Source organism: Tauraco erythrolophus, chromosome 2 (genome assembly GCF_009769465.1).
Source record: "Tauraco erythrolophus isolate bTauEry1 chromosome 2, bTauEry1.pri, whole genome shotgun sequence".
NCBI classification, from domain to species: Eukaryota; Metazoa; Chordata; class Aves; order Musophagiformes; family Musophagidae; genus Tauraco; species Tauraco erythrolophus.
Window position 1 is genome coordinate 105,121,168 of NC_141466.1, and position 13,809 is coordinate 105,134,976.

The following is a 13,809-nucleotide window of genomic DNA, read 5'->3' on the forward strand; positions in this document are numbered from 1 at the left end:
CCACTTCTTGGCAAAGTATGTAGTGATTCTACCTACGTATTATTAAACGTACAGTAGATATTTTCACTGCAACATACAAATAGCATTGGCAATGACAGAAAACTATGATAATTATGGGACGATGATGAATAATGGAACAAGTTTATCTTCCTATATTTGGAATACTGTTTCTATTAGCTTGGCTAAAAGGAGAGTCCTTCTCATTTCGACCTCGACTTATTCTGTGACGCGTGGAAACAGTCACCTCTTTCGTGCAGATCACGTCCTGAACAGTCTATTTCAGAGCATAACTTATTTCAGATTTCTAATCTCAACGAGATTATTCAGTTACAGAACAATTATGCTAATAAGGGCTAATAAGAACAATTATGCTAATAAGTTACATCTCACAAAAAGAGAGTTCAGGAACACATGCATTTCTTTTCAGTGCAAACAAATGATATCCTGCTGGATTCTCCTCTTATTTGATCTTTTTTTTTTTTTTTTTGCACAGCTTCATATCTGCTCTCTATTTTCACCATATTGTAATGCAGTGGCTGGATACACCAGGCTTAAACATCACCTCTGTCGCTGCACAGTGTACAGGAAAAGCCTCTCCTGTACCTCTGTGACACTTCTTTTCCCTCTTCCTCTGCGAGTGGTATAAATCCAGGGGCGGTTGCTTTCTAAGGAGCAAATACCTTCCACCAACCCTTACTGCCAGGACTGCGACTTGTTTTAACTGATTCTGTGACACCGGTCTTGGGACGCAAGATGCCAAAAGCTATTTTCCCTTCATTATCAATCACCACAGACTAAGCAAGCTGTGTTTTGAATTCACATACTAGCAAAAACATCGGCTGTAAACTAACAGGTCCAGTATTTAGCAATTTAGCTACATATCAAGTACTTTCACACAGAGAATTCAAAAGGTCTTGCATATCTCTGCAAAATATTTCTTCAAATAAAAATGCAATGCAATAAGCCAAAATAAAGCATTTATTGCATCTCTGCCTTCACCAAATTTAATATCTTCTTTTATATCAAGATTAGTAAGAAAAATGCTAAAAGTAGTTTTTGTAAGAGACTTCATTAATATACCCATGTTTAATGAATAAGCACCACCATTCATTGCATTAAGAATCAATGCTATAAATATGCTATCCATGTTTTACATTTCTGTCGGTCTGTACCCCCTTATTTAATGTCATCCTAGGTCCACAGAAAGTTTTGCAATTCAGAGACTTAAAGAATACTCCTTTCATATTCCTTCACATACCATCAAGACCGTTATGATGGCTGTAGTTTCTTTTTCCCAAAATACTTAATGAAGAGTGATTGGAGGGTGCAAGCAGTCGTTTCGCACTTGGACTCTGAAGGCTTGGTGTTGACCTGATTACATTGGGTTTCACTGCAGGATGAATCTCTGTTTGAGACAAAAGAGAGAGAGAGATCGTACATGATTTAAAAAAAAAAAAAATAGCAGAACAGTCTATTCAACATACTAAATTTACATTCAAATTTCCACTGAAAGGAAAGGAAGCTTCTTTGGCATGAATGGTTTTACAGGACCTTGAATACAAATTCATACACAGGTCTTCATACCTACAGATCCTCCAAGTAGGAAAAATCCAGTTCACTTTACATCGCTCAAGTTCAGTGCTATGGTGTAGATGTGTAAGGATTTCAGAGATTGAAGAGATAATACAAATCAATTTGAAACGGGTCTGTGTTTACACTTCCCTGTCCTTTGGAGGTTTGTATGGGAGCTACACACCTACAGATTTTTTAGCAAGCAAATAAAAGCATTTTACTACAGTGAAATCACCTCAATACCTCAAGCTATTCAGTATTTTCTGTCACAAAAACAAGCTTTAAGAGATCTTCCCAAACACAAGTGACCAGGTGCAAGAGTCAGGGAGCCAGCCACAGCAGGGATCTGAAGCTGAAACTACCCCAAAACTGTAGCAGAAACACAAAAATTGTTAAGACTCCACTGGACTGCCCAGGTTCTGCCAGACTCCCAGACTGAATCATTACTGGGGAGTTTCAAATAACCCGGAGTATCTAATATGGTCCACAGAGTAGGGTTATTTTGGAGAAGAAAGGAAGTAAAGAGGCAGCGAAACGCATCTGGCCAGCACGCTTCAGGGTGGCAGCTGCTGTGTTTGCCAAAATTTGATACAGTTGCATGGAAATTTCTCAGTTATCTGCCAGATAAAACTGGCAAAAGGAAGCCTTGGCAGATTCTGCTTGTCCTTCACCAGGAACTCGCCGAACCAATTAACTTATTCCCATCACGCATTTGGGTTCGAAACGCCACCACCTTGTACGCCCTGCAGGCAGACTCGAATTGGCTGGAGGCAGGTCCCTGTCCCTCCAGCACGGCCACAGGGCACCAGCTGCTGGCACCCACGCATTGTGAGACACTTGCAGCCCGGCTGCCTGATTTGCCCATAGAGCAGAAGAGACCTCTGGTTTGAAAATGTGAGGGCAGAGGGTCTGGGAGACACATCAGGAAAGTCAGATGTCCAACAGATGTAAGATCAGAAGACAAGAATTAAGTACTCTCTCGTTTGTAGGCCAGGTTTGCACCCCCTGAAGAGTGCTTCTTTCTGCATTTCTTTTTAAAAAATAAAAAAGTAGAAGCTGGGAATATGGGAAAACCTAAAATGAGGCCAGGTATCCAAGGAGGAGGCCGTCAAGTCTCTGCTATTCACAGCTATTGTGCAGGAGAAACGGCAACTATTGCACAAAGTCCAAGTCTAACGTGATTGCAGATTTTTCCTGTTTCAGAAATGCCAAGGAAGTCAGATACCCAAGCACTCGCTCTCACGGCAAGCCCTCACACGCAGTCTGTGGCTACCAAACCCATCCACTCCAACAAGGAAGCAGCTGTGGCTCGAGGGGAGGCTGGGGGCGCAGGGATAACAGTCACGATAACCTTCCAAAGGCAGAAATAGAAAGGTGGGGCAGCCAAACAGTTTCATTGGTAGCCAAACAGACGGAAAGGAGTAGGATGGCCACAGTGTCTTGGCCAGGCTGTACTGGGAACAGCATGTCAGGAGGAGACAACATCAATATTTTTCACATTGAAAAAGTCTTTGCTTAATTGATGACCACTGGTTTGGTCAGAGCTTGCAACCATATACTTAAAGCATGAACACTCTCATTGGAGATGCTTCAAGAGAGTCAGATTAGAAAGAACAGAGTAGAATAATGCACTGGTCAGATGATATAATAGCACAGAGCTAGGGAACAGGTAAATTGCTTCAGGGTAGTCCTCTAGATCCCAGTGTGTGTGTTAAGGCTGGTTTGACATCACAGATCCCACCACTTAGACGTGAGCTTTTTACTGCCATTCACTGCAATATTCATCTGCTTTTCATATAGAAGAGTTTAGGAACACCAAGCTCCCACCAGATTTCATGGCATGTCTCATTTTTCGTGCTGTAGAGAACAAATACCTTCCTTGCTTTTTTGCTAAAATGGGAACAGAGGCATGCTTAACAGCGTGAACACTACTGATCTCTAAAGCAAAACTTTAAACTGAAATAGAAAAGTTTGCACTGTTTGCTGAAGATGATTGGAGTTTGGATTCCAAAATGCTCATTTGGCAATCTTTTCCAATTTTCTGAATGAAATGATTAATTTTCAGGTCTGATACCACTAAAATATTACCTTATTTGCCAAAAAGCTCCAGCAGTATCCACAATAATCCCAGCAGCTGGATCGACATACAAAACCCCATAAACTCCTGCCGCCTACAGCATGTAGGAGATGTTGTTTCATATTTTCAGGATGAGTGAAGAGTTGAAAAAGGAAGTATTGCCTTCCTTCAATTTTTCCTCAGTCTAGAGGCCACCAATCCTCCATTCGTTTACCTCAAAGGCTGTCCTTGCTTTTTTGGCAGCAGCTGAAGGTAGCAAGACCAAGATCTCCTTTTAAGCTCTAAAAAGGAACTTAGTTACAGCCAGGACCACTTCTCAATGGATTGAGTCCTTCCTGTGAGGTCTTTAGACCATACACTCTCATCCTCTACATAGAGATTTGCTTCAAATATTTGCATGCTTTAGATCAGCACTTTCTAAACAGCTGCTTCATCCCACCTGAGAGTGGTAACAAGGCATTTCAGGGGTTTTGCCTGAATTATATTATCCCATCATGTTACTGTATTATGGAATAATAGTAATAAGGGATCTTTTAATTCCTGCTGCTATTGCTCTTGTTCTATTGCCTGGTACATCACTGAAAATCTCCTAGCCACCAGCACCTTCTCCTAAACTCAGAGAACTACCTGTAACATCCGAATAATCCAAATTACCCCTTTAGCCACACAACAGATAACCAGGTGGCCAGATTCAGATTGTATGATCATTTCTGTGATAAAAATAAAAAAAAAACCAAAACAGGAGTAAGGAACAATACTTGAACAACATATTAGGAACCCCTTTTTATAAGACCAGGTTGCAGCCTCAAATAAGTAAACAGCAGTAACAACTCTAAAAACTTCTCCCACTTAACTAATGTCTCCAGGGTAAAAAAAATATAAAAAATCCAAAGCAAACAAAGAAAAGTTGAAGTCTCCTACTGAGTTGCTAACATAAGCATCTTGGATTACAGAGGTGCTTGAGCAGCTGCACCTCTCTCTCATCTCCTCAACATGCATCCCAGCTGGAAACGTTAGCCTGGTTTCCTGATAACCAGGAGGTGATACGGGGCATTTAATTAGCCAGAGGTTCACCTTAGGAGTTTGTTCAGCAAGCACACTGATGACTGAAGAGATTACAGGGGATCAGTCCCAGCTGTGTCTAGAGGATAAGGTCCTACTTTTAATGCTTAACCCACCTCACCTGTGGAACTGGCAGCCAAGAAGCAGAACAGGAATAAAGGGAAGCAATGACCTAGGATATGCAGGGCACTGAAATCCTCTCTGCCTTACCAACAGGGCTGAAAACAGTAGTGCCCTGAGACACACATAGTTAACTACATTACAGTAAACATCTGTGGGAATTGCATGAAAGACATTTCAAAACAAAACCGAATGCCTCCCATATAACCTATGAAATGGTAGTACTAGATTTTATGAGAAAGATAATGTTAAGCATTACTTATCCACTGGAACATGCAAACAAACACCCCTAACAAACAAAAAAACCCATCACAAACTAAACTAAAAATCCCACCAAGCTAGATGGCAAACAAGAAGCCATTTTCTACCTATCCTTATGCAACTAGTTCAGATGCATGTCCATAACTACTCTGGGTACGCTTCATATCCCTGCAACATGTATTATTTGCCTTCAACTGTAGTGAGATACCTTCGCTTCCCATACAGTTAAACACTGCGCAGACTCTACAGATACCTGGTATATTTTAGCACTGTTAATCTTCTACAAAGCCTTCACCTAAGCACGCACGATGCTATTTGTCACTGTTCATCCATTCACTCCCATTAAACCTGCAGACTTACGCTCTCAGTTATCAAGATGACCCCTCACTGACTAAATAACGTGGCACTAAAACCATGCAGCATCTTCTAAGATTACAAACGCTGCCATTTCTTCTCTTGACTGCACAGATGGGGTCAGACCGATGAAGCACCCACCCATCTCCTGCCAGACTGTCCCCTCACAACAACAGCTTCACCAAGTCAATCAAAGCTGTCCTTTCCTCACTCACTTGAATGACAACATACGCAACGCGCACAGCTGGGATGCCTGCAGGAAATCATCACTGGCCTTTTTCTTAAACTCTAGGGCAGAAGGAATCAAAACTCAGTGAGGGTGGGCATTAATTCTTCATTAACTTATTTTCTAAAGTTTAGATTTTGTTAAAATTGATGTTCTGGAGGAACAGTTATAGCTACATAAATAGCTGATTTCTATTTCAGTAAGTCAAGAGACTGTCACCGTTTACTTTGCTCCAGTAGGAAAAAACTCCTGTTGATTGAAACTTTGAGCAAAACATCTAGATTGAGCTCTAGATGTCTCAGCTTCACTTCTGTAGAATGGGATTAATACGCTGCAGAATTATTCCCTGCTTCTCTGATCAACAGATTGATATCTATATTAATTTAAGGATTAATAAAAACCTCTAGGGTATTTCAGTTCTTATATGACTGTGTAAATATTTAATGGTCAGTGGTGGTTCCTCGCAAAGAGGACGATTCTCACTTTTTTTAATAAAGAATCACAATTATTAGAATTTCTCTTCTCCCCATTATCTTATGCGAATTCATTGTCCTCTTGGCTGTGATCTCAGTACAGATTTCATTGCATCTTTTAAAACTATGTAGCCAAATTAAAAGATCAATGTCTTAGCATGGCTGGGGTCTCCTCCTTCTAGGTACGTAGGAGTATTACAAGTAGATCTAAGGGTAGAGCTGCATAGTAGAGCAGCACTGAGCATACTCAGTATCTCCCCTTTGAGCATTTATTTTTTTATTTAGACTACCAGAGTATTTTTCACATTCAAAATTACATCAGGTTTTACTCTGCTATTTTAAACCAGTATTGGAAGGCCACCTGCCTACATCCCGCAAGTTCAATCATGCAGTTTTGCAAACAAGAGCTAACCAGAATTTTTATTAACTTTATAGTTTTCTTGTAACTAAGAGCATAAACCTCTCATTCTATGCATACAGGTTTTTTAAGTATCAGTACACACTGAATATTCATTTGGTTTGTTATTCTCTGGAGGCGGATACGCACCTAAATACCCAATGATACATGACAGTGGTTTTCTGGTGCTTTTTATCTTCAGAGGATTTCCAGCAAGTTCATAATGTCGATCTGCATCTGAGAATTTTAAAGAATAAAACTCAGTTTAAATATTTTACCATTACAAATATAATTAGGACACACCAACCAGTTTCTGACTTGCATTTTTACCACAAATTTCTTTTTGCTTTTTAGCAAATGTTGTTTTTCTTTTTCATCAACACCAACAATGATGGATAGTTAAAGCCTGGCCATGTCCTCATTCATGCAAGTGATGTTATGATTCTTTTTTTTTAATTATTGTTATTTTAAAAAATCAATGTAAGTTCCAACACAGATTTGATTGCATTTTTTGCTTACAACTTCTTTTTGAAGACAGCTAGGCAAATGAAACACAGATGAAAACATGAGTACTAAAATAAAAGCAGCTCTGGCTATTAAAAATAATTTCCATTGAATTCTTCATTGTTTTCTACAAGCTTGCCTGGCTCTAAGCGGGGTAATATAGAGGTAGGGAGGATTTAAAGTTGGGACTACTGCTTTCTGTCATGTCTTACTCACACAGTACGGTGATTCATGTAATTCTTAAGTAAAGCAGAACACAGGGGCTATTATGGCAAGATGAAGCTTAAAAAAAAAAGCCACCAAAAAAACCCCACAAAAAAAAAAAACACCAAAAAAAAACCCATTAATACAAACTTTTGAACAAAGTGCTCAGTTATAACCCATAATAATAGAGCTCAAAGGTCTCAAAGATCGTAATTTCCTGCAAAGTACATGAAAATAAGCAGTTCAGTAACTACCTTAAATTTGATGCTACAACTACGTACTAACACCTTTAAAATCACTGCAAATACACAGGCAGAGAATCTGTCTAAATGCCCCAAACACAAAAGTGTTACTATGAAGAGGTTCACACTTGGACAGTGGAGTCAATAACCTCAGGCAAAAATTCACAAAACGCTGGGTTTCAGTGAATAGTTTCAAGACTACTGGAACTATACCTTTTTTTTTTTTTTTTTTAAACTACTCAGAATGATTGGGTTATCTGTCTTCCAAAAACACATAAGTAATCAAGTAATCCCCATACAGGGCTTCCAGTAACCCCAGAACACAGATATTCTATTTTGTACAAAATTGCATTCACATGTTGATTGTGTAGATCTAGAATCCACTCACATGCAATTACTTCCCATATATTATATAGAGTTACTTCTCATATGTTACATACCTACATGTACACCTTCGTATAGGTTTCACATAAGCACATGCAGATCTACATTTTCTAACAAGCTTTACAGGAGCTAGAAGTTATAAATAGAGAATAATAATAGTAATTCCACTTTGTCTACATCTTGTGTTTTCCCAAAACGTTTCTGTGTGCTTCGTTCCACCACACGAGACGAAGTACATAGTCACACAAGGAGGATAAGACACAATCTCTTCATATATTCTATCTAGCTCCATGCAAAAACCATTTAGGTCACAAAACTACTGCAATGACTGAAATAAGTAATTCAGAATGTTCACAGATGTTTTCAAGGCAGCAGACAGTGCACAACTTATTTCAATATATTAAGGAATTTACTTGAAATTCTGTAAATGCTAGCTGGTATCTGGGCAGCCCAAAGATTCCAGAGCCCTAATGCTGAATACACAAAGTACTTTATTATTTTATCCTAATAACCAAATGTACAGTTTTCAGTGAAAAAAAAATGCTCTCAACCTAGTGCCTGAAATATTTTTAACATTCCACAACACTTGAAACATTTTAAGTGACAGAGTAGAACGATGTGTCTCCACTGTCTCCCTTAGTAGAATAAGCACAGACTACACAGTGAGTATTTTATAGTTACTTTGGGAGCAGCAAAGCATCATCTAAGAAGTAATTAGCAAGAAAATTTTCCATCTACATGTCTTCACTGTAAAAAAAAGACATTGAATCATGGTAAGATATTAATATGCTGACTGAGAATAAAGACGGCAAAGAGAGCACAATTTCCATGCTTGAGGCAAAGCATGTTCACCAAAGGTACCAGGTGGGTATTCCAAAGCACACCTATCTATTAAAACAGTTAAATATATTTAACAGCAGCAAACTTTAATCCACAAATGGTACTCTTACAAAAAGTAAAATAAAGTTTATGATCTTTATGCACTACATACAGGAAAACACTAAAGTTAGACTGTGCATCGCTCTCATATGTAAAACCACAAAACATTTAGGTAGGAAGTTGTCAAAAACAAAATTCAAAACAAGCCCTAAAATCAAGTATGGGTTTCCACATGAACAATAAAAATCTTGGTAAGATCAGTGAAACAGTGGAAGCTATGAGAAAAAAATAATTTTAAAAAAGGAGTATTATATTTGATAGTGTATTTTTAAAAACATATCAAAAGCAGAAAGTGTGCTAGTGCCTGTAGCAATACATGATCAAGGTGTGAGAAAAATATACAAGAAAGATAAAGGCATGGCAGAAAAGCTGAATACATTCTTTGCATCAGTGTTCACTGCAGAAGAACTTAAAGCTCACTTCCAAAATCATCTTACGAGGTTAAGTGTAAGAACTGTGTCACACCAAAGTTTCCATAGGAAATATACCAAAACAAATGGGTTAATGAATAAAAACAAGTTACTAGGACCAGGTGGAATTCATCCAAACAGAAATTGCTCTATACGTACACTACTGATGTTTAACTAATGCTTTAAGCTGGTCTCAGTTCAGGAGAACAAAACCACAGAAAATGCGATAACATTCTTCACTAAGTAGGTCTGCAGACTGGAAAAATGGCTGAACTATTAATAGAGGCATAGAGTTAAACATGGAAACATCAAGGGAGACAACAAAGGCCTTGTAAAGGGAAAACACGTTTAATGTGTTCACACTATTCAGTGGTGTGCCCTTGCAACAAGAAGGACAACGGCATACTGGGCCTTACTAGCCCAAGCGTGGCCAGGAGGGCGAGCGAGGCAACCCTTCCCTGTGGCCCTTGTGAAACCACGTCCAGATCCCACGCTGAGTTCTGGGATCCCTGTTACAAAAGAGACAGGGACATACTGGAGTAAGTCCAGCTATTGGAGAGTCACCAAGCTGGGTGGGGGCTGGAGTACAGGACATGCACGGAGAGTCTGAGGGAACTGGTCAGCCTTGAGATGAGAAGGTCAAGGGGAGATCCGAGTATCACCCGTAACTACCCAGCGGCAGAGCATAGAGAAGACTAAGCCAGACCCTTCTCGGTGGTACGCAGGGACGAGACAACATACTATTGCCGTCTCTGGCAACAGACACAAGCTGGGAGGTGGGACATTCTCGTCAGAAGTGAAGAAATGATTATTTACTGTGAGGTTGATCAAACGCTGGAACAGGTGCCCAGAGAAGCCATGGAGTCTCCATCCTTGGAGATACACAAATCTCGTCTGGACAAAAGACCCATAGGCACACGAACTTTACATAGGGGGTGGGATTAGAGACCTCCAGAAGTCCCTTCCTACCTACATGTCCTGTAAACCAGTGATTGCAAGTGTCACAAGTCTGTCAGGATCCGCTGAAGGAATTGACATGTACACATGCAGCTGATCTGGCAACCAACTTGGCATTTCAATCCAAAGACCCTTGCTGTCCAGCTGTTACAGGGTAAAAGAGAAGGTTTTTTCAGGGATTATCACTTGATTAAAATCAATTGTCTATGCAATCCCCAAAGGATCTGTGCTGTTCAACACATAAAAGATCAGGAAAAGAGGCGATTATTATTAAAGTTTCCTGGTAAGAAATTACTGAGCATAATCAAAGCTAAAACTGATTGCAAAGGATATCAGCAGGATCAAGCAATAAATGTACATTAATTCTTAAGGGGTAAAATGACTGTAACATATAACGATGGGTGTAAACCACCACCACCCAGAAAAGAATTCATGAAGTCAGTGTCAACAGCTTTCTAAAAACATCTAAACAAAACTCAAGCGTAGTCACTTAAAAAGAACTTAGAATATTAGAAATGATGATGATGATGGGATGAAATAGAAAACATCAAGCAACCCTCTCTAAAGTGATGGGAAACTCATACCTTGAAGTGCATGTAATTTGGGGCACCATAACCTTAAAAAGTACACAGTACAATTAGAAAAACTCCAGGGAACAACATTACAATCCATAGTGCGAAATGGATCCTTTATGAGTTTCGAAACAGATCCAAGTTCTCAACCTAGAAAAGTGATGACTGCTGTGGATATTACAGAAGTTAACAAAATCAGGAATGCTATGGAGAAGATAATAGCGAATTAAGTTTGTTCTTTTAGACTTGAAAGGGTTTTTTAATTATTTCCTTTTTTAAAACTAGATTTGTAGGTCTCAAGCTTAGAGACTTTCATCAGGGGGTCACTTCTCTTTGATATGGCATCATATCTCGTTCAAAATTCAGATTATCTAAAGAATCTACTGCACTCTGTGCATTCCCTGAATTCTGTTCTTAGAAACTTCGGAAAAACGTAGTGTGTTCCTGTAATTATCTTACTGGTTACTAAAATCTGGCACACATTATACTCAAAGATAGTAGCAGAGAAAATATTTTCATCCTCAATGTAGCTGAAAGATCCTCCATAGCTATCAAAATCAAGAATATAAAAGTTATTCGTGACTCAACACCTGTAAATGTTACTCACTTCAGATGAACGGATAGTTTTGTGTCAATAAAACATAGGCTGCATGCTTACAAAAACAAATCAGTAACAAGATCTTTGTGTATTCTACTTAATTTTCACTCATCTTTGTTTCATCAGACCAGAGCATAACAAGCAAGTACTGCGTACCTAACTTGTTATTAAATCCGCAGATTTAAAGGTGTGTTGTGTTTTGATGACAAACAGTATACCCATTTCCAGATAACTATACATACATTATACAGATAACACATTACCATCCACCGAAAACGTTTTGACAATCATGTCTACATAGACAGAATGTAGTTACCCGAATTTAAATTACTATAATTAATATATATATATAGTTATATTGATAAAATGATATCTGAGCAGGGAAAAAAATAAAAATCCTTCAAAAAATCTTCCTGTGCTGAAGTGATACAGTTCATAGACGCACGGCTCACTGCTGAGCATATATCAACATGCTTGTAAGCTGGAGGCAGATCCAACCATGTCAGTGACTGTCTGGAGAAGAATGTCCCTTTGGTTTCCTCTAATTAAGAGACCTTTCATGGACAGGATAGTTTTGCTTAACTTTCTAAAAACCACGCAATATATTCAAACTAAAAAGAAGGTATTTTGCCTAATTTAGAGCATGGGAATTTCCTCTTACTGAAACAGTTCACCAATTCTAATTATTCCTGAAAATCCATCAGGCAATTTTATTGTCACCAACTACAGCAAGTCTATTATCTTCAGGCAAAACAAAGTCTGAGATTTCCACAACGGTTTGTGCTCCTAGCAGGGGATGCCATGCCTTCTCAACCTCCTGGTGACCATCCCTAGATTGAACGGGGATGTAAATGCATCAACTCCACTACCTCCTGCTGGCATCTGAGCAGGGGTCATGCTATATGGTTCGCTAATGAGAAAAATCTAATTCTCTGCACTAGTTGAAGGAATGAAGAACACAGAATAGGACCTTGTTTTCTGCCGGTGGATGTAATGGGCTGAGGGAGACAATGTGGGTGGAATTACAATAATAAAAAAATGCTCTGAAATCTGGTTTCACCTAAAAGATGGTTGGGCCTGAGATTAGCATTCTCAGAGGTTTCCATGCCCCTCCAAAACGAAAGAAGTATCTGCAGATGAGTTCAGGTGGACTGCAAAAATCAATTTATTTTATGAGCAAGCTCTGACTGGCTTTTTCAGACTTTCCTTCTCAGAACTGGGAATTAGTTTCATTTACAACCTGGCACTTCAACAAATTGCATTTGACTAAGAAGGCATAAAACTTGATAGGCTGCTGGGTAAGCGCCCTACCATCCTTCTGTCTTTAGACTTCATGGTTTCTGAGTGTTCGTACAGTGCCTATTGCAATATAGTTGTGAAATGCCATTACGTTTTCAAGCACTGTTTGGCACGCACAAAGAATCAGGTGTGTCTGACAATGCATCTAAGCAGCCATTACATTCAAGTTTCAGCACACCAACATGGAAAAATTCCAAACCAGTTCTTGGGACGTGCTAACCATCTCACACCATATCACGTCATGGGTGACTTGCTACTCTGGCAAGGTTATTATCTAAGCACCATTGCAAGTTCTGTAACACCAACAGAGGCATCTATTCGATATTATAATTACTCACTGGTGTTCAACGTAATAAATCATTACTGTTAATGAAATACCTCATTTAAAAATCAAAAACTACTTGCATCAAGCTATCCTTGAAAAGGATTCAAGGCATTCAGGAAGAGAGAGCCTATTGTTATAACATTAAAATCTACAGAGTGCACTGAGCACAGGTCACCAGATATAAACACAGCTACAAAATCAGAAGACAACTTTTTTATTTACTTACTTAGTAGGCTTTACTAGGGTAAGGATATGACAATGACAATGCAGGCAAAAGCACTGTATGATTCCACAGTGAGAGAGACGGCCAGAAAGAGTATGTGTCTGTGTGTACACACAGAGAAACACGAGTTAAATTAATTCAATGAGATATAATCTGGTTTCCACTATTGCAAAATAACTTGAATGTTGTGTTCAAAAAGCATTGACAACTGTGATTTTTTTTTTTTTTTCACCTAATCTATTTTAGGTCTAATCAGGAAGCATCAGCCTTCAAAAAGATAAAATTGCAAGGTCCAAATTTTGCTTTAAGCAAAAAGAGTAATGAAAGACAGACCACAGGAAAAGAGAAAATCTGCTCTTGATGTTAATCTGCTGTGGCACTTTTTCATTCAAAGGAACAAAGAGGAAGCGCTCACAGCACTGTCAGTCTGATACAAGAATGACTATTTTCTGCTGAAAAGCTTGGCTTTTCACTCCTTTGTTTTAAAGTTGAACTGTGTGTATAATACTTGTTCTAGTATGATGATTAACAGTTGGATGAAACACTTTTTTTCTTCTATTTTTATCTCTTCCTTAAACAAAAGCTTCATGTTCTTTCGAATCAAGTTACT

The 13,809-nt window shown here is 38.8% G+C and overlaps 1 protein-coding gene across 1 annotated transcript in view; it reads right to left on the minus strand.

Moving 5' to 3' along the window:
• The window catches only part of MTA3 (metastasis associated 1 family member 3), a 143,031-nt gene that overhangs the window by 37,539 nt on the left and 91,683 nt on the right, over positions 1 to 13,809 (minus strand). Inside the window, exons 15-16 of the mRNA XM_086628920.1 lie at positions 6,693 to 6,779; positions 1,259 to 1,405 (exon numbers count right to left, since the gene is read on the minus strand). Coding sequence (XP_086485046.1) covers positions 1,259 to 1,405; positions 6,693 to 6,779 — 234 coding nt within the window. The remainder of the gene's footprint in view (positions 1 to 1,258; positions 1,406 to 6,692; positions 6,780 to 13,809) is intronic.